This window comes from Prionailurus viverrinus, chromosome B4 (genome assembly GCF_022837055.1).
Source record: "Prionailurus viverrinus isolate Anna chromosome B4, UM_Priviv_1.0, whole genome shotgun sequence".
Lineage (NCBI taxonomy): Eukaryota > Metazoa > Chordata > Mammalia > Carnivora > Felidae > Prionailurus > Prionailurus viverrinus.
The window spans coordinates 52,690,882-52,715,444 of record NC_062567.1 but is presented as its reverse complement, the minus strand read 5'-3'; the positions used below and the strand labels follow the sequence as shown (position 1 = coordinate 52,715,444).

Here is a 24,563-nt window from a genome sequence, read left to right as displayed (position 1 = left end):
CAGTTCTCTGAGAGGTCCAAGAGAAGTCATTGGTTTTCAATTTGTCCAGTCTTTCTCTAAGGAAGGGACTGGTAATTTTGTACGTCCTTTACATATCAGAGCTGAACGTTTATTTCCTTGACTAAGATTCCCTACTATTGGGAACATAGGAAGTAGTTTGGTGAGGACTGAACTGTCTCCTTATACTTGGCTATGGGCCACCAAAATGAAACAGGGACCACAGAATAATTGTAGTACTATAATCATATACTGTGCACAATACTTATGCAAAGTATTTACTTCAGGAGTTACTCTGGCAGGAGTTTCAGGAATGAATGATTTGTGTGGTGATGAAAGGAAGAACTTGAGAAGAAGAGGCTAACAGAAGCATTGCTAGAGAATTGCACAGAATAGTTTAGTTGATTGGGGTGGAGGAACCCACAAGAATCAGTAGGAAATGAGGCTGGAAATATCAGGTTGTGTCCAGAGGACATTTGGATTGGGAAATGTTTTATCAAATTCTGTGGTCAGCATGGAGTCACTAAAAGATTTTGTAAAGGGTAGCAGCGAACATGTGAACAATTAATCTGGCAAAAGTATTGGATAAACTGAGAGGACACTGGGCTAGTAGTATCAAGGTTAAGAGTTGGTATCTGACAAGACATGAAAAGGTGACATTGAGAAAGGCTATGACATGAAATTTGAGAGGTACAGTCCAGGGATCTGGCTTATGAAACAAAGAATTTGAGGTGCAGTCAGAACTTACAGCAGAGACTAGATTCTGGAGTCATTGCATGGAGGCTACAGCTTAAACTTTGAATGTACATGTGGTTCTGGAAAGAACAAGAACTGGGGCTAGAATCTTTGAGAATATGTACATTTAAGGGGAGAGGAGAAAATAAAGTCAGCAGTGGAAAAGCCAGAAAGACGGGAGAAAAAACCGGCACAAGATACAATGGAAATTAGGGTAGAAGAGGCTCATTTTTTCTCCCAACAACGTCTGGCCTGTAAGGTCAGACTCTGAACTGTACAAATACACCCAGTCCTGACAGAAGAAAAGAGCTTCCTGTGTGACTTGGCTTGAATGACTTGCTTCTTGCCAGAATTGAATTCTTTTTACAGGGTAAATAGATGTAAATGTTCCACAGGAAGTGGTTAGTGTTTATTAGGTAAAAGTCCACATTTATGAGATGACGCCTCACTTTTGGAATTTAAGCAGATAGGACAGTACTTTGTGGTGGCTGTAAAATTGTGGTGATAGTCAAATTTTGTATATAAAATGATCCTGACCTCAGAGGTAACTGCAAATGGTTTACTCCAAACCAATATACAATCTTCACAAATATATGAATTTTTTTGGATATCTCTATTTGCATGTAGTGCACACTATACGTATACATACCTAAAGTACGATCAGATGCTTTATGTCAGGTGTTTAGTGGCTTGTTTCTCGTGCTGATTGCACGGTCAGTGTTTAAAGGAAATCATGGAATATTTGGCAAGTCTCCTCTATAGCAACAAGACAGTTTTCATCAAGTTTGTGAAATGTAATTTTATTAATTAATAGAAGGGCATGTCTTACCAGACACACTGTCCCCAAATAAATAAAATCTCAGCATCATTAAAAGCACACAAACACACAGTTTTACAGGGTACAATACAAAGTCAATTTTGATGATATTCTTACTTGCATTTACTAAAAATCTGAGAAAGATTGTATTAATCTCTAAATAATTATCTTGCATAAGGAGAAAAGTAGAGCACAATTATTTCAGAATGTTTTGGAGTGACAATTTGCTTTAAAATATATTAAGATACATCACAGTTCAAATCACACTCTCTGTAACATTACAACATGGAATTGTACTTAATCAAAAATAAAAGTGGCTGAAGAAGGCTGTATACTTTCTTTCCTAACATTACAGTAATTTCTATTTTTGGCATGAGTTAATAACCTTTTCCATTAGTAGGAAAATGTGCTCTGCAAACTCTCGGAGGGCACCGCGGCCACCATTACATTTGCAAATATATCCAACAGCCTTCTGGGCGGTGGAACAGGCATCAGCGGGCACGCCACTTAGGCCCACTTTCTTCAGGCACTCCTCATCAGACACTTCATTTCCTATTGAGTAAAAGAAACACCGGTTGAATATTCAAGGAGACAAAGAATACTCTTTCTGTTAACGCAAAAAAGCAACCAGTAAGTACTTCTGGTAACTTAAATAAGACCTCAAGCACTCATGTAAGAATACCATGGGTGCGGTGGAACAAATATGTTCAAGTATTTACAAGCGTAATTGAGGTCTAAGGTTTTTCCTAAGCACTTCAAAATAAACTCTTACCTGTTAAAAAAAGAATGGCCTATAATTTCTGATTGCCATGCATATTAGAATTACTAGAAATTCTATATACAAATTATGAATTAAATTTTTTATTTAAAAGAATCTTAAACACATGCAAGAACCCCAAGTTCATGTGGAATACTTTTCGATGTTTTGGATTATTTATCAATATTTTTCTCTTTTCTCCACTCCTTCGTTTTTAGAGAGAGAGGGCTAAGGAATTCCTAGACATCATGTTTTACCCCAAAACTCTTCAGCATCTATCTCTAATACATAAGTATATATCTAACAGATAAGTATATATTTTTAAAAAGTGACATCATACATCAAAAAGTATACATTTTTAAAAAGTATCATCAAACTAACAATATTAACAATTCCTTAGTATCATCTAGTAACTTGGTATGTGTTCAAATATCCCCAGTTGTCTCAAATTTTCTTATAGTTGATTTATTTCAGTCGGAAGCCAAAGTCCACATACTGCATTTTGTTGATATGTATTTTTACATACTTTTAATCTATAATAGTTCCCTCTGATTTGTACATCACTCATTTTTTAAATTTAAAAAAAAATGTTTATTTATTTTTGAGACAGAGAGATGAGCATGAGTGGGGGAGGAGCAGAAAGAGAGGGAGACACAGAATCCGAGGCAGGCTCCAGGCTCTGAGCTGTCAGCACAGAGCCCGACGCAGGGCTTGAACCCCTGGACCATGAGATCATGACCTGAGCCTAAGTCGGACGCTTAACCGACTGAGCCACCCAGGTACCCTCTTCACTCATTTGTCGAAGAATTACCATCACACTGACAAAACTACATCCTTTCTCAACCTGCCTGCTCTTCTCTCTCCCTTTCTTTTGTATTGACAGGATGAATTTCACAGGCTCCCAGTACGTTAGATTCACCATTCTGAATATAATTATTGCTACATCCAACTACACTAATAAAATGCTGGTTAAAAAAGAGTGTACTTGTTTTAAATCTGTTCCACATTTATCTACTGAAATTTTAAAAGTTATTAAATATGTTGAAATCTGAATTTTTTCACTGAAAGATGATGAAAATTAAAGTTCGCATTTCTTTGCATAGTGTAACCCTTCAAACAAAGATGTATTTATTAAAATTTACTTATATAAGTGTTGTTATTTTTAAGGAATAAGTTTCTATACATTTATGTGACCCATACAAAATAGTGCTTTTAAAATAGTGATTTAAAATAGTGATTTTACAATGTACAGAAATCAGTTGCATTCTTATACACTAACAATGAAGCAACAGAAAGACAAATAAAGAAACTGATCCCATTCACAATTGCACCAAGAAGCATAAAATACCTAGGAATAAATCTAACCAAAGATGTAAAGGATCTGTATGCTGAAAATTATAGAAAGCTTATGAAGGAAATTGAAGAAGATTTAAAGAAATGGAAAGACATTCCCTGCTCATGGATTGGAAAAATAAATATTGTCAAAATGTCAATACTACCCAAAGCTATCTACACATTCAATGCAATCCCAATCAAAATTGCACCAGCATTCTTCTCAAAACTAGAACAAGCAATCCTAAAATTCATATGGAACCACAAAAGGCCCCGAATAGCCAAAGGAATTTTGAAGAAGAAGACCAAAGCAGGAGACATCACAATCCCAGACTTTAGCCTCTACTACAAAGCTGTCATCATCAAGACAGCATGGTATTGGCACCAAAACAGACACATAGACCAATGGAATAGAATAGAAACCCCAGAACTAGACCCACAAACGTATGGCCAACTCATCTTTGACAAAGCAGGAAAGAACGTCCAATGGAAAAAAGACAGCCTCTTTAACAAATGGTGCTGGGAGAACTGGACAGCAACATGCAGAAGGTTGAAACTAGACCACTTTCTCACACCATCCACAAAAATAAACTCAAAATGGATAAAGGACCTAAATGTGAGACAGGAAACCATCAAAACCTTAGAGGAGAAAGCAGGAAAAGACCTCTCTGACCTCAGCCGTAGCAATCTCTTACTCGACACATCCCCAAAGGCAAGGGAATTAAAAGCAAAAGTGAATTACTGGGACCTTATGAAGATCAAAAGCTTCTGCACAGCAAAGGAAACAACCAACAAAACTAAAAGGCAACCAACGGAATGGGAAAAGATATTCGCAAATGACATATCGGACAAAGGGCTAGTATCCAAAATCTATAAAGAGCTCACCAAACTCCACACCCGAAAAACAAATAACCCAGTGAAGAAATGGGCAGAAAACATGAATAGACACTTCTCTAAAGAAGACATCTGGATGGCCAACAGGCACATGAAAAGATGTTCAGCGTCGCTCCTTATCAGGGAAATACAAATCAAAACCACACTCAGGTATCACCTCACGCCAGTCAGAGTGGCCAAAATGAACAAATCAGGAGACTATAGATGCTGGAGAGGATGTGGAGAAACGGGAACCCTCTTGCACTGTTGGTGGGAATGCAAATTGGTGCAGCCGCTCTGGAAAGCAGTGTGGAGGTTCCTCAGAAAATTAAAAATAGACCTACCCTATGACCCAGCAATAGCACTGCTAGGAATTTATCCAAGGGATACAGGAGCACTGATGCATAGGGCCACTTGTACCCCAATGTTCATAGCAGCACTCTCAACAATAGCCAAATTATGGAAAGAGCCTAAATGTCCATCAACTGATGAATGGATCAAGAAATTGTGGTTTATATACACAATGGAATATTACGTGGCAATGAGAAAAAATGAAATATGGCCTTTTGTAGCAACGTGGATGGAACTGGAGAGTGTGATGCTAAGTGAAATAAGCCATACAGAGAAAGACAGATACCATATGGTTTCACTCTTATGTGGATCCTGAGAAACTTCACAGGAACCCATGGGGGAGGGGAAGGAAAAAAAAAAAAAAAGAGGTTAGAATGGGAGAGAGCCAAAGCATAAGAGACTTAAAAACTGAGGACAAACTGAGGGTTGATGGGGGGTGGGAGGGAGGAGAGGGTGGGTGATGGGTATTGAGGAGGGCACCATTTGGGATGAGCACTGGGTGTTGTATGGAAACCAATTTGTCAATAAATTTCATTAAAAAAAAAAAATAAAAAAAAAATAAAATAGTGATTTTAAATCACTGATATTTAAAATAGTGATTTAAAAAATTTTTTTTCAACGTTTTATTTATTTTTTGGGGGGACAGAGAGAGACAGAGCATGAACGGGGGAGGGGCAGAGAGAGAGGGAGACACAGAATAGGAAACAGGCTCCAGGCTCCGAGCCATCAGCCCAGAGCCTGACGCGGGGCTCGAACTCACGGACCGCGAGATCGTGACCTGGCTGAAGTCGGACGCTTAACCGACTGCGCCACCCAGGCGCCCCTAAAATAGTGATTTTAAAATTAAAATTTGGAGTCCATTCTCTGTTTTCTTGTTTTCTAACCTCTGTTTTTTGTAGTTTTTTTTTTAATGTTACATAAGTAATGCATTTTCTTGGTAGTAACATTTTTTTAAAATAAAGGCATAAAACAAATCAGTATCATCCTACTTACCAGTATTTATGGATAATCACTATATTATCACATATATAATTCCACAATTTACTCACATAAATGATACACACTGTTATTACTATCTGCAGGTACTATAATAGGAATTCTATATTATCTTCAATTTTCTTCCCAATGGCCTTATAAAGTTTGATTTGTATTATAATATTATATATTATATATTATAAACAGGAAAACCAAGGCTTAGAGAACCTCACTTAAGGTCATGCAGATAATAAGTATATCTAGAATCTGTTATACGTTCCACTAAAATTGTTTTCTTCTTACAAAAACTGGATCATTTTCTATCAAGGATTCTGTAGTATTCTTCTCCACTGAATTGTCACATGTGCTTCAAAGGCCATTCCTGAAGTCCTCAGATAACATGCTCCCACAGCATTTCTGTGTTTCTTCTTTAGAGGCCCATATTACCCTTGTAAATATTTATTTCTTACATGGCTTATGTTATATGTATTTTAATAACTTGTCATCAGTAATATCTAAAATTAGACATTTGACTGCATGCTCTGTAAGCAGTAAGTCCCAGCAACCAATCAAGCCTGCACATGGTATATTTAATAAATGCCAAAGTGAAAATCTTGTGACATCTCATCATATCCATTTGCATTATGCACTATTTCATTTTGTGCATATTCTATTTTTTGCAGGGTATTTAAGTGGGTTTTTTTTTCCTCCACTATTGGCACATTTGTTCAATTTCCTTCCTAGATTTGGAATTTAAGGGTTAACAGTAGATATATTTTAAAAGAGCAAAACTTATCCATGGTATTCTATATGTTAGGATAGGATAGGTATCTCATATTCCTATGTTAGGAATCTGATAAGTACTTTACTCAGATTATCTCATTGGTTCTTACAATAATAGATCTATGACATAGGTACTCTTGGCATTTCCAGTTTGCAGGTGAGGAAGTTAAGGCTTACTTTACCAAAACTGACTAGTCAGCAGTGTGGTCTGACTCCAAAGCATGTGCTAGTAATCATTCTACTAGGATACACTTGATATATACTATCAAACAAACCTCTAGAAAGATTGTCCCAATTAAAAAAAATTTTTTTAATGTTTATTTATTTTTGAGACAGAGAGAGACAGAGCATGAATGGGGGTCAGAGAGAGAGGGAGACACAGAATCGGAAGTAGGCTCCAGGCTCTGAGCTGTCAGCACAGAGCCCGACACAGGGCTCGAACTCACGGACCGTGAGATCATGACCTGAGCCGAGGTCAGACGCTTAACCGACTGAGCCACCCAGGCGCCCCAAGAGTGTCCCAATTTAATGCTTTCCTTGGTAGTGTAAGAGAGTTCCTATTTCTCTACAACTATGCCAATCTTGGGAATTTTCTTTCTTAGTTCTTTATTTCTTTAAAGTTTTTTTAAGTTTCTTTACTTTTGAGAGAAAGAGAGAGACAGAGCATGAGCAGGGAGGGGCAGAGAGAGAGGAAGACACAGAATTCGAAGCAGGCTCCAGGCTCTGAGCTGTCAGCACAGAGCCAGACACGGGGCTCAAACTCGTGAACCGCAAGATCATGACCTGAGTCAAAGTTGGACATTTAACCAACTGAGCCACCCAGGCACCCCATTATTTCTCTATTTCTAAAAAAAAAACAAAAAAAAAAACCACACACAAAAAAACAAAAAAAACCCCAAAAAACAAACCCCTAGCCCACTTTATCATGGCTGAATAGTAAGACACCAACCAAGATACGCCACTTCTTTCCAGCACAGTCCCATTTCTTTTCTCCATTCATCCAGAACTGCTAGCTTGTCTGGTACATTGACTTCCATTTTGCAATCCAGTTTTAAGGAAGAGAGTGTCTGCTTTGAACAGGCCCTTTCTGAGATTAACCTCACCTTAAAAGAAAAAAGAAAGAGAGAAAGGAGGGCAAAATGAGAAAAAAAAGAAATCAACTATTTCATAATAAAATAACACCAGGTAAATAATACAAGTCACAAATGAGTAGTCTCCTGAAAGACCAATTAAGTAAAATCAACAGATATTTTAAAATGATGAATCTTTACAACATTGTATTTCTAATAGTCTAATAAAGATACTGTTTACAGTGGAAAGGATCCTATCTGTTGGTTAAAAAAATATAACATACATTGTCTGACACTAATTTAAGATTCTCCTATAATTCGATTTACCCAGAGGAAAGTCTATAACTTGTCTCTTGTGCTGCTTAGGAACACATATGAAAGATTTCTAGTAAATCTTACTAGAAACTATTTTAGCTTTCATTTTTACAAATATACTAAATATTAAATTATTTTGAATTCAAATTTATCAATCATAAGAATAGGTTACATCTTAAAAATCCACAAAGATATTTGCTTTTTTTTTTTAATGCTGATAACTTACTTTTTCTGAATTTTTTTTTAGTGAAAGATCCTATGGGAATTACTAGATAGCTCCTATTTAAAAATAATATGTTTATACTTACTGAATAAATAAGAAATATTATTTGTTGATTGACAAATTTCTAATTTTATTCATCTAAAAGTATGATAATTTTCTAGTCATGTGAAGGCTAAATTTCAGATATTTTAATAGATAATACTAAAAATTTAAATCTCTTATTTCCCTCACACGTTCTTTGACCCTGAATCATCATCTTAAAAAACATCACTATATTCAGGGAGCACATACCTCAATACCACTTTTCTTTAATAAACTTATCCCAATAGCATCTTTTACATCATAAGATATTATTTCTTTTTGGTCTCCTGATACATAAATGTGGCCATTGGTGAGACATCCATCAATATTGCAAACCAAAAGTTTTATCTCCTTAAGCTTCTCTTTGCCAAAATAGCCATATCTAAAAGAAACCAAAATAGACCTCTGAGTACAAGTACAATACTAATTACTCCCTCTCAACTGGCTAATACCAGTAAATGTAGTAACCATTCCCATTCATTCAAACATTACCCTTCACATGTACACTTCAGCTTCTAGTGCAAGAACTTTGAGTACAGTGGTCTAACCAGACCATGTGTTTCTCAAGTTACTGAATAAGCCAACTATAAGTATACTTTACGTGTAGGTCTTCCTCACATGAACAAACTAATTGCAAAGATCCTAAAATGTCTGGAGTATCAGAAATTAGTGTCTAGAAGCACAACTCAATGTATCTACTAAAAATATGTCAGGGTCCAGTGCAAAGGCTATGCAAGTCTTGTTTTTACCTTAATACTCTCTGTTCTGCAATAGGCCAGTCAATATCCACATCTATGTCCACACTGTGCTCAGCTCGCATTTCGTAGTATGCCATTTTTCCACCCTAAAGATAGTATAAATGCCATGAGTACTGTTTTAACATTCGTTCACCATATCAGAAAGTTTCTTCTAATTAGAACAATGAATTCATTTCTATGATACTGACAAAAATAAACCCAGTGAAATCAGTGACTTACAATAAATAACTGTTTTCAGGGAAAAGCTTTTTGTTTCCTATATATTTATACACTATAATATTGTTCAAATTCTATGTACACAGTGCAAGCTTCCCATTTTTCTTTAAGTAGATTTCTATTTTAAGACTGAATAAAGCAGAAATACCCATCTTCCAATATTCTGACCATGAGGAATTTTCTAGAAACCCCCTAACTGTATCCCGTTTTTCTGACAGTCTCTCCTGTCATCATCCAAAAGCAGCATAAATGTTCTCAGAACTTATGTTCCAATTTGCAACTGAGTGGCAAGACAATGGAAGAAAAAGAACTGTAGTATCTATTGTACAGAATTGTCTTAGATCCCTGAACTACAGGGAGGGTAGACAATAACTGTCTGGATCACACGTGGGCAAAGGGAGGGACAGTTTCCTAATTCTGGGATCTGGGGGCAAGGAGGGAGGCCTTTCCTATGACTGTGATATTTTGAATGTCAAAATCAATTACCGGGAAATTTCATTTTTTAGAATTCTCAGTCTCTTCATAAATCTTATGATGATGAGATACTTCATTGTTCTCTACCTTTTAGGAAAGGGTCAAAACACAGTCCCCTTAGCAAAGAGTTTGGAAAGGGTGATAACTACCTGTGTCAAACCTAATTTTCCTGAGTACTCAAACTTAACTAAACAGTCTACAGTTTGCTTAGATACTGCCAGGAGACTGTTAAAAATACTTTTACCTCAGAGCATGAGTCACATTGGAATTTTTACTACAGAGAGTAGAGAGTTTTTTAAATGCTGATTTTGAGTAACATAAGGACCTGAATCCAAATCCCAATAGTACCACTTACTACCTATTTATGCCCTGAGCCAAGTACTTCCTTTTCCAAGCAGCCATTCCCTCCTCTGTAAAACTGGGCAGGAATGTCTACTCTATTCCAGTGCTATGGAGATTAAATGAGATAACCTATATAAAGTGTTTGGTATAGTCCTTGGCACACAGTAAGTGCTGAATAAATAACTGCTATTAACTAAAAGGAACAAATGGTATATGATGTAACCATGTAGGCTCTAAAGATATGAGAGACGTTCCCAACCCTTTATTTTAAAATGAGAGCAATGAGACTCAGAACAGATTAAAATGTACACTCAAAGCCACACAGTTAAAGAGAGAACTATAATCTGGCTTTCCTGACACCCAGGTTGGTGCACTTCCATATCTAATATATTTTTTGTTTTGTCTCTTTTTGAAAGCAATAGATTTTTATTCAACTGTACAACCAATGTGACAGTAACCAAATCATAGATTAAAAACAGAGTTTGAATGGAATAAAATGAAAGTCGGGACACATATACAACATTTAATATTTGATTCATTTCTCAGTTGTAGCGGAATTCCTTGCATATCTACTGAATGGACTCCAAAGATTACTTTAGTGTAAACCTACAGGATAAATGCCTCAGATAAATCTTATCGGTTATTTCCTTTCCTCTGGGGATTGATACTTTTCTTTATGAACTGTGCCGTAATTCTTCCTTAGAACTGAGGAGGTATACATACAAAATGATTTAAAAGATCTTTGCAAAATGAAGGCACAAACCTGTAAATAACCCATCTCTATCAAATGTCTTTTAGCAAAATAAAATGAGCCATTTTCATATAATTCTCCATCCCAGTCTTGTCGACGAGGTCGTTTAGCTGGATTCAAATTCAGAGGCTCAGTCACTTCACGAACTAAAAGCAAAAAGCTATAGTAAGTCTACATTCCTTTGAATACTGAATATTCATTTAGTAATTAAAAAAAAAACCTGAAAATGTAAAATATTTTTCTATCTTGATAAATAGCTAAATAGATTTTTTAAAGGAACAAAATCTCTAATAATGATGATTTATCTTTGCTAATTATATTTGATAATTATTAAGCAATACGTAATAATTATAATTACTTTATACTACTTATTATCTAATCATAGAAAAATAAAGTATTTTATAAATGAACTCTGAATAATTGAGGTTTTAAGGCATTTATACAAATAAAATTTTCTGGGGGGCACCCAGGTGGCTCAGTTAAGCATCTGACTCGTGGTTTTGGCTCAGGTCATGATCTCACAGTTCCTGAGTTCGAGCCCTGCATCGGGCTCTGCACTCACAGCACAGAGTCTATTTGGGATTTTCTCTCTCCCTCTCTCTCAAAAATAAATAAAGATTTAAGAAAAAAAAACTAATATAATATTCTGGGAGGACATCAAGGCAACCTTAAGGTAGCTTCAAAAGGGCTGAACTTGCCATAAAATATCCTTATTTAATATTTGAGTGCTTTAATCTATTTCTCATTATTTGCTTCTATAGAAATACAATGTATGTGTTTATATAATGTGGTTGAGAAATTACTTTCATAGAATTATTATAGAAAACTGAAGATTTCCTCATTAAATTATTAATACTTTTATGCTGATAAAAATGTTTGTATATTACTCTTACCAGAGTTAAAAAATATACTAAACATAATAATAAATACTATTTACTTATTCTTATCCTTGGTAATGAAGGCTCAGCAATATCAACAGCAGTGATTATAACATGATGTAACAGATGGAGCCCTCAGTACTGGGAAATAGGGATCTTCTTGCTTTTTCACTGTATTTTTCCCAAAACTGTGTTTATGGATGTGTAATGATATGCATCATGATTGTGAGTTTAATGCTGGTGATTCCTCAGAATCTTTCTTTACTTTTGGCTGTCATTATCTGTGTAACGGCTTTTAGAAACAACTTCCACTTACTTCCTTAACTAAACCATCCTCTGTTCAATTCTACCCCATCAGTGTTTGATATAATCTATGAAAAGTATTCAGCAAATATACATTGGATAGCTAGCTACATATAGTATAGTTTTATAGGCAGCGTATAAATAGCAATGAATATGGCTCCCTCTCCTCTCTTGGAGTGTGCAGTCTGGTGGTGGAGACAGGCAATAAACAGACTAGAGAATTCAAGTGGCAGTCTGAAGAAAAGCAATGAGAGGGGCAAGTCTTTCTTAAGTGAACAAGGATCAGTGGCTGTTTTCTCCCTAGGGATGTTTGCGGACTCTGAAGAAGTGAGAAAGATCAAGTTTGGCATAAGCATAGGAGCTCTACTGGGGTAAGGAGAACCCAGAGGTTTGTCATGGCCCTTTGGACTAGAATCACAGATTGTCTTCTGTAGGATCCCAAACACAGAGCTAGTTCTTCCTACCCAATTACTCCCCTACAGGACTTCTGCTGAGTGTACTGCAGCACAAGAAGCTAGGGATGGGTTGCAAGGCTGGGCTTAGAGGTTTTGTGGTGCTTAGATCCTAAGGTCCTGTTAGCATGGGGTTATTACTAGCAATACATACAAGATCTATCTCCTGGCAAGATACCTGCACTAAGAGGTAAAGGGAAATTAAAATTTGAATCCAGCACAACTCCTAACTGGATCAAAGTGACTAGCTCCATATTCCATCTGCCTGATAGAAGAAAGGGTGTGTCCTTTTGGAGGAAAATAATATATTCAGTTGACCTTTGAACAATGCCGGGGCTGGGGCACCAACCCCCCACATGATTGAAAATCCACATACAACTTTTGATTCTCCCAAAACTTAGCTCTAAGAGCTTACTGTTTACCAGAAGCTGTACCAATAACATAAAGAGTCAATTAACCCATATTCTGTTTATGTACTGTTAAAATAAGCTAGAGAAAAGAAAATGCTATTAAGAAACTCATAAGGAAGAGAAAATACATTTACAGTACTGTACTGTATTTATTGGAAAATATCTGTATATAAGTGGACCTGTGCAATTCAAACTTGTGTTGCTCAAGGGTCAACTGTACTCTAGTCTCTATGTCAGGCATATGACAAAATTTGAGTCATGATGAAGAGGCACAAATACATTAGCCATAATTAGAGAAAAACAGTTATAGAAACAGAACTATAAATGACTCAGATGTTGGAACCTGCAATTGAGGATTTTCAAATAAACATCATAAATATGTTAACGGTATTAGAGGAAAAGATTGAAAAACAAAAAAAGATGGAGAATTTCAACTGAGAATGTAATCTCTAAAAAATAACTCCAATGTACATTCTATAAACATATATCTGAAATAATTCACTGGACAGGATTTACAGTGTACTACATAAGTCAGAAGAAATGATCAATGAACTCAAATATGTCAACATAAATTACTTAACATGAAGCACAGAGAGAAAATCAACAAATGATACAGAACAGACTGTGAGAGACAGGCTTAAAATTGTTTAAAATACACTTAAATCTGGGTCCCAGAAAGAAAGGAGAGAGAAAATGTGGCAGAAGACATATTTGGAGAGATAACGGCGCAGAATTTTTGCAAACTGATGACAGATATTAACCTATAAACCTGAGAAGGTTAAAGAATTCTAAACAGGATACACACACACACACACACACACACACACCCCACAGCAATACAAATTGGGAGTCAACTCTGAAAAATTAAGACACAGAGAAAATCTTAAAAGCAGGGGAAAGGGAAAAAAGGGAAAAAAGACATTATATTTAGAGAAACAATGATCAGAAAAACAGCTGATATCTTAAAAGAAACAATGGATGGTAGGAAATAATGAAACGTTAAAGATGCATCTTCAAAAGGATAACATCTTACAAGTGCAATCTTAAAATGCTGAAGTGAAAAAGGTAAATCAAAATTTTATATTCAATGAAAGTACCCTTTTAACATAAGGATGAATTATAGACATCTTTCGACAAACAAAAGCTGAAAGAAGTTGTTACTAACAGGTATACACTGTAAGATAGAAGCAGAGATAAGTAGAAAGAAATGAAGAATAACAGAGAAAGATAAATATGCAGGTGGAGGTAAATGATAATTTTAAAATAATTTTTAAAATACCAGTAATTGCTTAAAATAAATACAACCACAATGTATTGTGCAGTTATAATATATAGAGAATTATATGTAACAATAATAGTACAAAACAGCAGGGGCTAAATAGAAATTTACTTTTGTAAGGTTTTTAATTATTTGTGAAAATACAAATTCAGGCAGGCTATAACAAACTGAGGGTACAAAGTGTAATCTCTAGAAGAGTGATGTTGAATAGAAATATAGTGTGAGCCGCATATATAATTTTAAATTTTCTAATGGCTACAGTTTAAAAAGAGTAAAAAGAAGCAAGTGAAATTAACTGTAATAGTATATTTAATTTAGCCCTATGTATCTAAAATGTTTTTTAACATGTAATTAATATAAGAATTATTAATGAGATGTTGCATATGCTTATTTCATACTAATCCTAGAAATCTAGTATGTATTTTACACTTAATGCATATCTCAATTTGGACTAACCACACTCAAGTGCTGACAGTATGAGAGGCTACTATATTAGATGGTAAGGTTCTAGCATGATAACAACAAAAAAAGATTACAAAAAGTTATACAATATGAAATAGAAGGATTTTTCAAATATTGATTAATCCAGGAGCATGTTTAGTAGTAGTGATTTAATAAACAAGGAACATAAGAACAGAATCATAAGAAATACCATTTTAGGTTAGAATCCTTGTTCTTAATAGCATTCTGTTTTACAGTGGTTCTAGGAAAATATATGACAAAGACAAAGCTCTTATCCCTAACATTCACGTCTCAGTGTTAAAAGATATTTATTCAAACATTTCTAATTTTCTTAAAAATACTTATGGATATATTTTATATGGCTTTGTCATCTATTTAATGTACATATTTCTTGAACTTCTTTAATCATATAGCATATGGATCTGAATATTCAGTTTAACATTGGGCTTCCTTGATTTGCTTCAAAAACTTGTTTTAAAGCTTTAATAGATTCTTCCTAGAAATTATTTCCTCAGAAATAAGAACTTCTGGGCCACCTGGGTGGCTCAGTCAGTTAAGCATCCGACTCTTGATTTTGGTTCAGGTCATGATCTCACATTTTGTGAGATCGAGCCCTGCATTGGGCTTTGTGCTGATGGTGTGGAACCTGCTTGGGATTCTCTCTCTACCCCTCCCCAACCTCAAAATAAATAAAGAAAAATATTTTTTAAAAAAAGAAGTAAGAATTTATGAGATTTGGTAAATAAGTTCAAAGTTTTATACATATAACTTAACATAGAACCTGGCACAGAGAAGATACTCAATAAACATATACTGAATGAAGTCAATCAGTAAGTATATTACTGGTACATTTTATTGGTTTGGATAACATTCATATGTTGAGATAGAAGAGTCTTATTTTCAGTCCTTCTTTATCCTCTTGATTGCTCTGTTTTTGCACTGTCTCCAGTTTCACTGCATCTTCCTTACTATCTCCTTTAAGCTACACATGTTAGAGACAATTAGGCCAGCTTTCCTATATTCAACAAATGTCAGGGCACCTAACAGAAATCACACTGCCTTTCCTTACGCATGTTCCAACACTTCCCTATTTGTTGTTCATCCTATTCTTTATTGCATATTTTACTAGTTTATCTAGCTAGAAATCTGGCTCCAGCTAAATACTATGGAACTCTTCTTATACAGGAGTTACATATTTTGAGAAGTAATTCTACAATTCATTCTTAAGGTCCTCCAGAACTTTTTGGTTGATTTCTATTCCCATGATTCTAATATAATTTAGGAATTTACCAAGCAAGTCTAGGACAAAGAATTATTTCACATCTAGAAAAAAAATGACATGCCTGCCTGCCTCAAAAGGCAAATAGTGTTAAAACGTCCATTTATAAAAAGTTAAAGCAAAGAATTTGGTCTGTCTTGTTTCAATAATCACAAGACTTAGAACTGATTATAAATGTCATTGCCTATTACAGTTAAGAATCACGTGGTCTCTTTTACTGCTCCCCTCCTGCCTAAGGATTATTTACCTATGAAAAAGCTGATTCTCCATAAAAGCTAAAATAAGGACTGATATGACAGATTACCTCCTTTCTGAATTTCACTCCATCGAAACTGATGGCGTCGCACAACAGAGAAAACAGAATCGTATCCTTCTTCTCGAATCATTTCTGCAACTTTTTGAAGGTCAGTGGGATGTAAACACGGAGAAGTTGCTTGAATATTTCCCACAATGTCAACCTCTTAAAAAGACAAAACAAATGAAAAGAACATCAAAGTTCTTTGCGAGAAATAAAAGATCTTAAATTCAAATGTGAAAACAAGTCTTATGAAACAATTAGCAAGTTAGAAATTACATAACATCTTGAATAAACTATCAAATTCATACCATTATGATAATTAAGAAATTCTATGATGGCATCTAGTGAGGTAGAACTGTCTTTTGAAACTTCAGAACTTCTTCGATGAACTTGGGCACCAAATTGTTTGGCCACATTCTCAATTTCATCATGGTCTGTTGAAACCCACACACTGTATGGATATTAAAAAATAAATATAAAAAGCCAAATCATTAAAAGAAACCACTAAAGATAAAAAGGAGCTCTGCAACCCCAAAATACAGCTTACGTAATATGAGAGTAGTTTTTATGCCATCAAAAAATAATTGCAGAGCTGAAGTATTATAAAATTTAAAGAATTATAAAGTATTTTGTATATAAACTTTAAATGTCTGAATAAAAATGAAGTATCTAGTTTTAACATAGAGAAGGTGAAGGTAGGATGAGAAGATGGTAAAGACAGTAAAAAGTGAACAGTAAAAGCAAAATTTATGTCGCTAATGGAAATATTTGCTTACATATAGAAATATTTATATTTGTATTATGCATATCATTTAAATAAATGTTATGTATGTAGCCCTAGATTTAGTTTTATAAAATTGGAAAAAAGTGATATTTGGTATTTTTAAGGCTACTGGTATATTAAGTAAAACAGTAGTGGTAAAGTTCAAATCTAAAGGAAATAAAGAAGATCCTTCTTCTTATTCCTCATTCAAATCCAAATTATTTGGTGAAGGATTTTAATATACTTGCTAAGAAAAAAATGGATTTGGCTTTGCCAAACATTGAAGCTGAAAACATTTCAAGCTTAGAAGCAACTAAAGGCCCAAGTCTAGGCTCAAAATAATCAGGCAATCCAACTCTCTTGTTTTGCCAACTAACAATGGGTATACTGTAAAAATAGGAATACACAATCAACTGAGTTATACCCATTGACAACAATTACAGACATGGGAACATGACTCGATGGACTCTGGGAAGTTTAACTTAACTGCTCCTTTAACCACTTCTTACACAGTTCCCCATTTAAACTTTGTAAGATGATGACTAGGGGTAAAATGCTACTTTGGGGAAATGTGCTAGTCTCTATTGAAGTTAAGTATCCTGGACCTTTACAAATTTCCTTTGCTAGAAACAAAAGATGTGAATATTAATCTAGCCACAATGTTTTTAATAGTGATCTTATACAAAGATAGTTTAATGGGGGCGCCTGGGTGGCTCAGTCAGTTGTGTGACTTAGGCTCAGGTCACAATCTCATGGTTCATGAGTTCGGGCTCTCTGTTGTCAGCACAGATCTTGCTTCGGATCTGCTGCTCCCCACTCTCTCTCTGCCCCTCCCCTGCTCATTCTCTCACACAAAATTAAATAAACATTAAAACGAAACAAATATAGTTTAACGACTTACAGTCTTTGGCATATGCATTTATTTTTCTTTTATCACCTTCACTCAACATCTACTGGGGGTAAGAAGAACTGCATGTTTCAAATGTCTGTCCTCAATTGTCAAGAGTGAAAAGAAAGTGAGAAACTAAAGAAAAATTTCTAACATCTCCAGATTTCACTTATTAATATCAGTTATTCCCTTTAGCCTAGTAAACAAGATGAGCCACTGGCTAGGGGTCAGGTGTCTCACATTTACTGATGTCACTCTGTGCATCTCCCAAATGCATATTCAAATCTGAAATATTTGAAGGCAGATTTCTCCTGAAGAAATGTCACAGTCAAAAGTATATAACAAAGTACCAATGAAAACCTAGTTTTAAATTAGAGAAGGTGAAGGTAAAATAAGATGGTAAATACAGTAAGAAGTGAACAAGCAAAAGAAATCTAATTTATGTCACTAATTGAAATAGATCACTAAAGTTGTTTACTTTATTCTGATTTTCTGTAATGAAAATTCAACACCACAGACTCCAATGATATTTTTGAAATGCTTAAAATATAAATTAAAAATGGTAGAGGTTTTGGAAGAGGTTTGCTTGTTTTTCTTTTCTTCCTTTTATCATTCATTCATTTCTTCATTCATTAAATGCTTACTGAGTGTCTACTATGTTTCAGGTCCTATTTTGGACACAGGAGATAACAGTCCATTTTCTTAAGAAACTTTCAGTTCTCAACCTATCGGTAGAGACAGCAGCCAACACAGTACTCAAATTCCCTTTAAACCATCAGGGAAAGAGAAGAAAGCAATGACCAACCTCTCTACAATGCTTTATTCTTACAAAGTGTTTTTATAGTGCCTGATACATAACATGCTCAATCTATATTTGTTAATAAATTAAACAAGAAATGGTCAATAGCATGGGATCTGAAGGAATGGGTTCAAATCCTGACTCTACCATGTTAGCTGTATGACCTTAGGTAAAACCCATAATCTCCCTCAGCCTCGATTTTCACTAAAATGCAGGCGATATAAAAAAAAAAAAGGTGATAATAATAGTAATTACCTCATATGGTTGTTATGACAATTAATACAAACCACAACACACACAATAAATATTTCATAAATGTTAGCTCTTTGGTATAATAAAATAGGAATGGTAATAAAGGAACATCTACATGGTCTCATTTTTTTTCATGTTTATTTATTTTGAGAGAGAGCATGAGTGGGGGAGGGGCAGAGAGAGAGAGGGAGAGAGAGAATCCAAGCAGGCTCAACGCTGTCAGCGTGGAGTGGGGACGCTTAACCGACTGAGCCACCCAGGCGCCCCTACATAGTCTCATTTAATCCTCACACTGGCTCTGTTGGAAAGGGAAACTGAAGTTCTGCCTTTACAACTTCAAAGGTCCAAATGTCTAATCTGTATGTATGAAAATAGCATCGCACATGTAGACTTAAAATACAATGATCATCATTTATTAAAGGGACTACGTAAGCAGATAATTTTCTTTTGGTTTAAGGGAATCAGAAGAAGGACAGCAAAAAAGAAAGAATGAGCAAGTGAATAAAGAGGCCTAATAAAATTTAAAACCAGTACAGAGTAAATGTCAAAGCCTAATGCTAATGGCTTTAGCCTCAAATGAAGTCATACAACATCTAACAGGATGAACAGGAATATCAACCCTGAAGCCTACGTACATTATTTCAAATCATAAACTGCCATTTCATGGACACTACAGCACAGGCCTGTCATTAATCATAAATCCACACCCTAGAAATGAAACTTCATGTTTGTTTTTTTCCCAAGTATGTTAGGCAACATTTACAAAATCTATTTATTCTGAGGTTTACTAACACAGCACTGGACCACTGTTGAAAATCAGGCTCTTATAAACTCATCTCAAACAATAACTTTTTACTAACTGAAAAATTATCTCAGCATTTTCCTCAACTGCTAATTATCCAAATTTGTATGCAAAGTTAGTAACTTGGAAAGTATCGTTAACTTTGACTCTGCGCAGGCCAGAAAAATCTACCTCAATTACTACATCATGGTTTTGAACAAAATAATCTCCAAAGCGTCTTCCAGCCCTGAAAAACACAATCAGGCAGCTATAATTTTCTTCAATTCCTTCCTAGGGTAAATATTTGTCAAAGAAAGTAGAGGTCAGGGGCAGCAACGTTGCTCCAAACTTGAGACTGTAGCTTTAGAATAAATCAATTAAATCCAAATTAACACATTTTAATTGAGGTTCTAATACATTAAGCATACCAAGACAAATGAGTGCCTGCTCACAAGAAACTCTTCAACCTGTTAAAGAAAGGGTCAGCCCAGGCCAAATCTGGCTCACAGCCTGCCTACTTCTGTTAATAAACTTTTAATGGAATACAGCTATGTTCATTCACTTATGTAATTTATGGCTATTTCCACAACACACAATAGCAGAACTGAGCAACAGAGACCATTCAACCTGCAAAGCCTAAATTATTTACCATGTGGCCCTTTACAGGAAAAGTTGGGTGGACCCCTGAAATAGAATAAAGCCACAATTCCATTAATTCTTCAAGGTCAAAGCATGCTAGTATTAGGAAGAATTCTGAAGATAATTACAACTTTCTCATTTTACAAGTAAGGTAACTGTGGCTCATGGAAGAGTTGAAGATTGTAAAAACCCTCCATACAAGGGGAAAACGTCAAGGATGGATCACACACTATATAGAGACACTATTCTAAGGGCGGTGTATACCACTACCTCATTTAATTCCCTCAGCAAGCCTATGAGGCAGATAATTAAGTCCATTTTGCAAATGAGGAAACTGAGGCACAGATGTTAAGTGATTTACCCAAAGTTCCAGTTAACATGTGGTGAAGCTAGGAATTCAAATCTAGGGTCTACGACTGTACTTTGCTGCAATAGTGCACGCACTAAAGAAGGTATGAACAATGCTGCTATGTGCAGAAAACAAAGGCACAGTTGCTTTCCATTGAGGGGATCAGCAAAAGCTTCAGTAAGGAAGTAGTGCTATTCCATTTTATTACCTTTTTAAACTTTCCAGATCCCTAGAAATGATGCCACATAGCAGACAGCTATGTGAACTAAACAGTAAAATCACATTATTATATAGTATTGTAAGTTTGAGAAGGCAGGAGTCAGATTATGCTCATTTTGCTGGTTAAGGAAAATACTGGTTTTATGTCTTCAAATTCTATTACTAGTACAGTAGCAGATACCATAGGTGGCTGGAAGTATAAAATACCATTCCTATTGTCAAGATGATTATACTCTAGTCTAGATGTATTACATAAAACTGGTACAGAAAAAGTTCTCAGGAATCATTTATTCTTTCATGGAGTTTTGTACAAATGCATTTTAATAAATGGAAACAGGAAAATCGCTGCTTAATATATACATATATTTCCAATAATTTCGTAGCAAAATCCCCTATGTCTGCTATAATGGCTATCTGTTGGGTTTTGACTCCCACCATCTATTGCCCTTTGGTGATCATATTCCAATTTCTCTCTTGATGAAACTGTCACATGGTGCTTTAGGGGGCGCTCCATCACCGGCTCCAAGAGTGGAAGGGGCCACTAAACTGTACCAATACAAGCGTTGTTTTAGCCAAAGTGACTGGCTCAAGGATGACCCAAAGAGACTTTAAAGCTGCAAAGAGGGCAGCTGTTTTCGGCTGGACTGAAACCTGGAAGGATAGGAACAGTAAAATAAGGGGATAGACAAAGCTGGACACTAATGCAGATAAGGTCAGGTTTAATTTGTTAACGATGGCATACACTAACTCAAATTCCTCCCAAACAAAGGCTGGAGACTTCTTAAAGGCGGGTGTGTTAAGGCAAAGGTATCGTGTCGGGGCTAAAGGAGGTCAGTCCTTGTGACTAGACCATCTGGATTTGTCAACTGGTGCTTATCCAGATCAGAAGCACACTTCTAACTTTAGGATGGGCAGCAAGGTGCAAATTGAAGCAAGGTGCCCATCAAATTTAGGCCCTTAATTTTCCCACAGGGACTGGGAGGGAGTGAGAGTTACCTACTGGGATGTTTGCATTTCAAAGAGATAGCTCTCAGGTCCTTGAGGAAACAGTTTTGGATGGTAGATTTACATTCTGAAGCATGGTGAAGAGGGCTGTAACTGAAAACTTTCTAAAGTAATCGTTCTGAGAGGGGGTTCAGAGGCTCCCTGCCTGTCACCAGGTTGTCCCTGGAACAAACAGTAAATTCTCCTGGCAGCACTGAGTTTTCTCAGCCATCTTAAGGGGGTTGGGGGGCTGGGATCATCCTAGGAACATGGCCTTAAGCTGCTAGAAACCATACTAGAGTTCGAACAAGTTCTTCCGCGCCAAGTTGTTTTGCGGTACTCAGCATAGCCACCTGACACCATAAAGGGAGAGCCTACCCAGAAGAACCAAGAAATAGAAGATTCTGGTGATGGAGGGCACTGGCACCATTCCCTTACCTTGCTTGATTTGTCTTGAAACTATTTATCGACACCCAATATAGTATATATTGTTTGTATACCGCCTGTTTCTCATTATAACGCAAGCTCCTTGAGACTAGGGACTGAACCCACTGCTGCTAGTGTTACAACCTCTGGTTAAGGACACAGAACAGTGCCTGTTACTGTAGGTAGTCAATAAATATTTGCTGAATGAATAAATCGTTCTTTGCCTTTGAATCTCATTGTACCTGAAACAAGCCTTACCTTTTGTTAAGCCAGGTTGAAAGGAGTTTCCTGACATGCTACCTAAGAGTTGTAAATGAGTTTTGTTCTTAATCTACTGTGAATGTAAGTTTTGATCTCTACTTCATTGCACAGAAATGGCATATCACTGTTGTCTTGTCTGGATGCACCCTCTCTCAGTCCTCTTTTTTTCCCCCAGTGTGCACTCTTTGTAGGGATGAGAAAATGTCCAAAGCCTGTGAGCTCCCCAATGACAAGAACCATGTCACTTCATCTTGGTGTTTCCTTAGGTGTCTACGGCAGAAATTAGGGCTCAGTAAATGTTTCCTGAATTGAACCAAATCCCCAAGTCCTTCCTATCTCTGCTTTGCACACCTCCTACTACACTACTACATTAGTGTTATCATCTGGGTGCCTGCCCCTATTTACCTTGCTCCACCCAGGGCTTCGTTTGGATTAAAACATTAAGAAAATTTGTAAATTCTTACTTTGGGAGTATCTTTTTTTAAACAAGACTAGTTTAATGAAAATCATTTACCCACATATTAATGTGGGCAATTAATTTGCTCCAAAAACAATCATCTCTTTAAAGACCAAAAACCCAGGCATCAAGAAGTTAAAATAATTTACTTTCCACGGTAACAAACTGAAGCACAATTAGCGTGAAGTTACTATGTGTAAACTCATTCCTGACACTGAATTCTATCTTCTTTTATGAATGACATCAGCTTGTAACTCCTGACCAAAATGGCATATGGTAATGGCTCTGAATGGTGAACAATTAAAACTGTCTTTAGGGCAGAGAGGTTCCAAAGATATGATAAAAACCATTTAGAAGCATATCATAAAACAGCCTGCTGTACGTTTTCTCACTATCTCTTACCTATGTACAAATGTAGGTAGCTTTTTAGATTGTGCTGACTCACAGGCACATAGCTTGGAGTATTTTTCAAAGGTCAGAAAGAGATCTCCAAGCTGAGCTTTAAACTCGAAAGCCTTGACACCTCACTCCATTCATGAACCCGATGCCTCCCTAATCGATCGGCACCAAGTGGTTATCAGAGGCTGAGCACCAGGGGAACCCCAATGGCCTCTGTGTACAAGAGTTCACATATTACCGCAGACGTTTCATAGGGGTGGCCTCCTTTACCCTGTGAGTCAACCAGGGCGGCGGACACGGTTGAAAAGGGAAAATCTCCCCTTTTACGCAAGGTATTCTCAAGGGCAGGGACAGGAACTGTCCCAGGTCAAGACTATTAGCAGCTACGGAACAAGGAAGAAGCTGGAGCACTTCCTCCCTGGGCTCTCAACCGGGGCCCAGACAGCCCGGATCTTGCACACCCCTTCTAATAACAATTGCCCTGGGAGCCCCAGCTCTGCCAGCGGCCCGGCTCCCCGTCCCGACCCCCGCCCAGGCCGCGCCGCCCACTCTCGCACATGCGCACCTCTGGAAGACCCCCGAGTCCAGGGCCGCACGCAGGACCCAGCCAATAAGCGGGACCCCCGCCAGGTGCTTAATGTTCTTCAGGGGGATGCCCTTGCTGCCGCCCCGGGCCAGAATTAGGGCCGCCAGGTGCGGGGGCTTCTCCACACCTCGGCCCTGGCCTCCGCGGGAGTTGCGCTGCAGCTTCGGCGGCCGGCCCCGGGAGGGCCGCCCCCGCGGGTTGGAGACGGAGGTGGCGGCCCCCTTCTCCACCGAGTCCATCTTCCTCCCACGCCTTCTCCCCAGCTTCTCCACATCCGGGAGCTCTTCTCTCGCTACCTCAGCTCGGCGCCGCCCGATCTCCCCGCCCGACAACTCGCGGGGGTGGCTGTTCCTGGCCCCGCCTCCGCCAGGGGCCGCCCCTCGCGAGGCATGCCGGGAATTGTGGTCCGGGGCCACCTCGCCTGGATCCACAGGCCAAGGAGGCTCTGGCAGGGCGACCCCAAACACACGCCAGGCGGTGAGAGTTGAGAGATAACCGCAAAGAAGTTCAGCTTCTAGAGGGAGGGGGTTGATACTATACAGAGGTGT

The 24,563-nt window shown here is 37.0% G+C and overlaps 1 protein-coding gene across 1 annotated transcript; it reads right to left on the bottom strand.

Moving 5' to 3' along the window:
* Positions 1 to 1,511: 1,511 nt before the first annotated feature.
* CMAS (cytidine monophosphate N-acetylneuraminic acid synthetase) lies at positions 1,512 to 24,349 on the bottom strand. Its single transcript, XM_047867754.1, has 8 exons — positions 23,995 to 24,349; positions 16,520 to 16,662; positions 16,218 to 16,373; positions 10,863 to 10,996; positions 9,059 to 9,153; positions 8,520 to 8,691; positions 7,570 to 7,723; positions 1,512 to 2,101 (listed from the first exon to the last, which is right to left on the bottom strand). The coding sequence occupies exons 1-8, from the start codon at positions 24,252 to 24,254 to the stop codon at positions 1,911 to 1,913; spliced, it is 1,305 nt and encodes a 434-aa protein (XP_047723710.1). The 5' UTR covers positions 24,255 to 24,349; the 3' UTR covers positions 1,512 to 1,910.
* Positions 24,350 to 24,563: the final 214 nt, after the last annotated feature.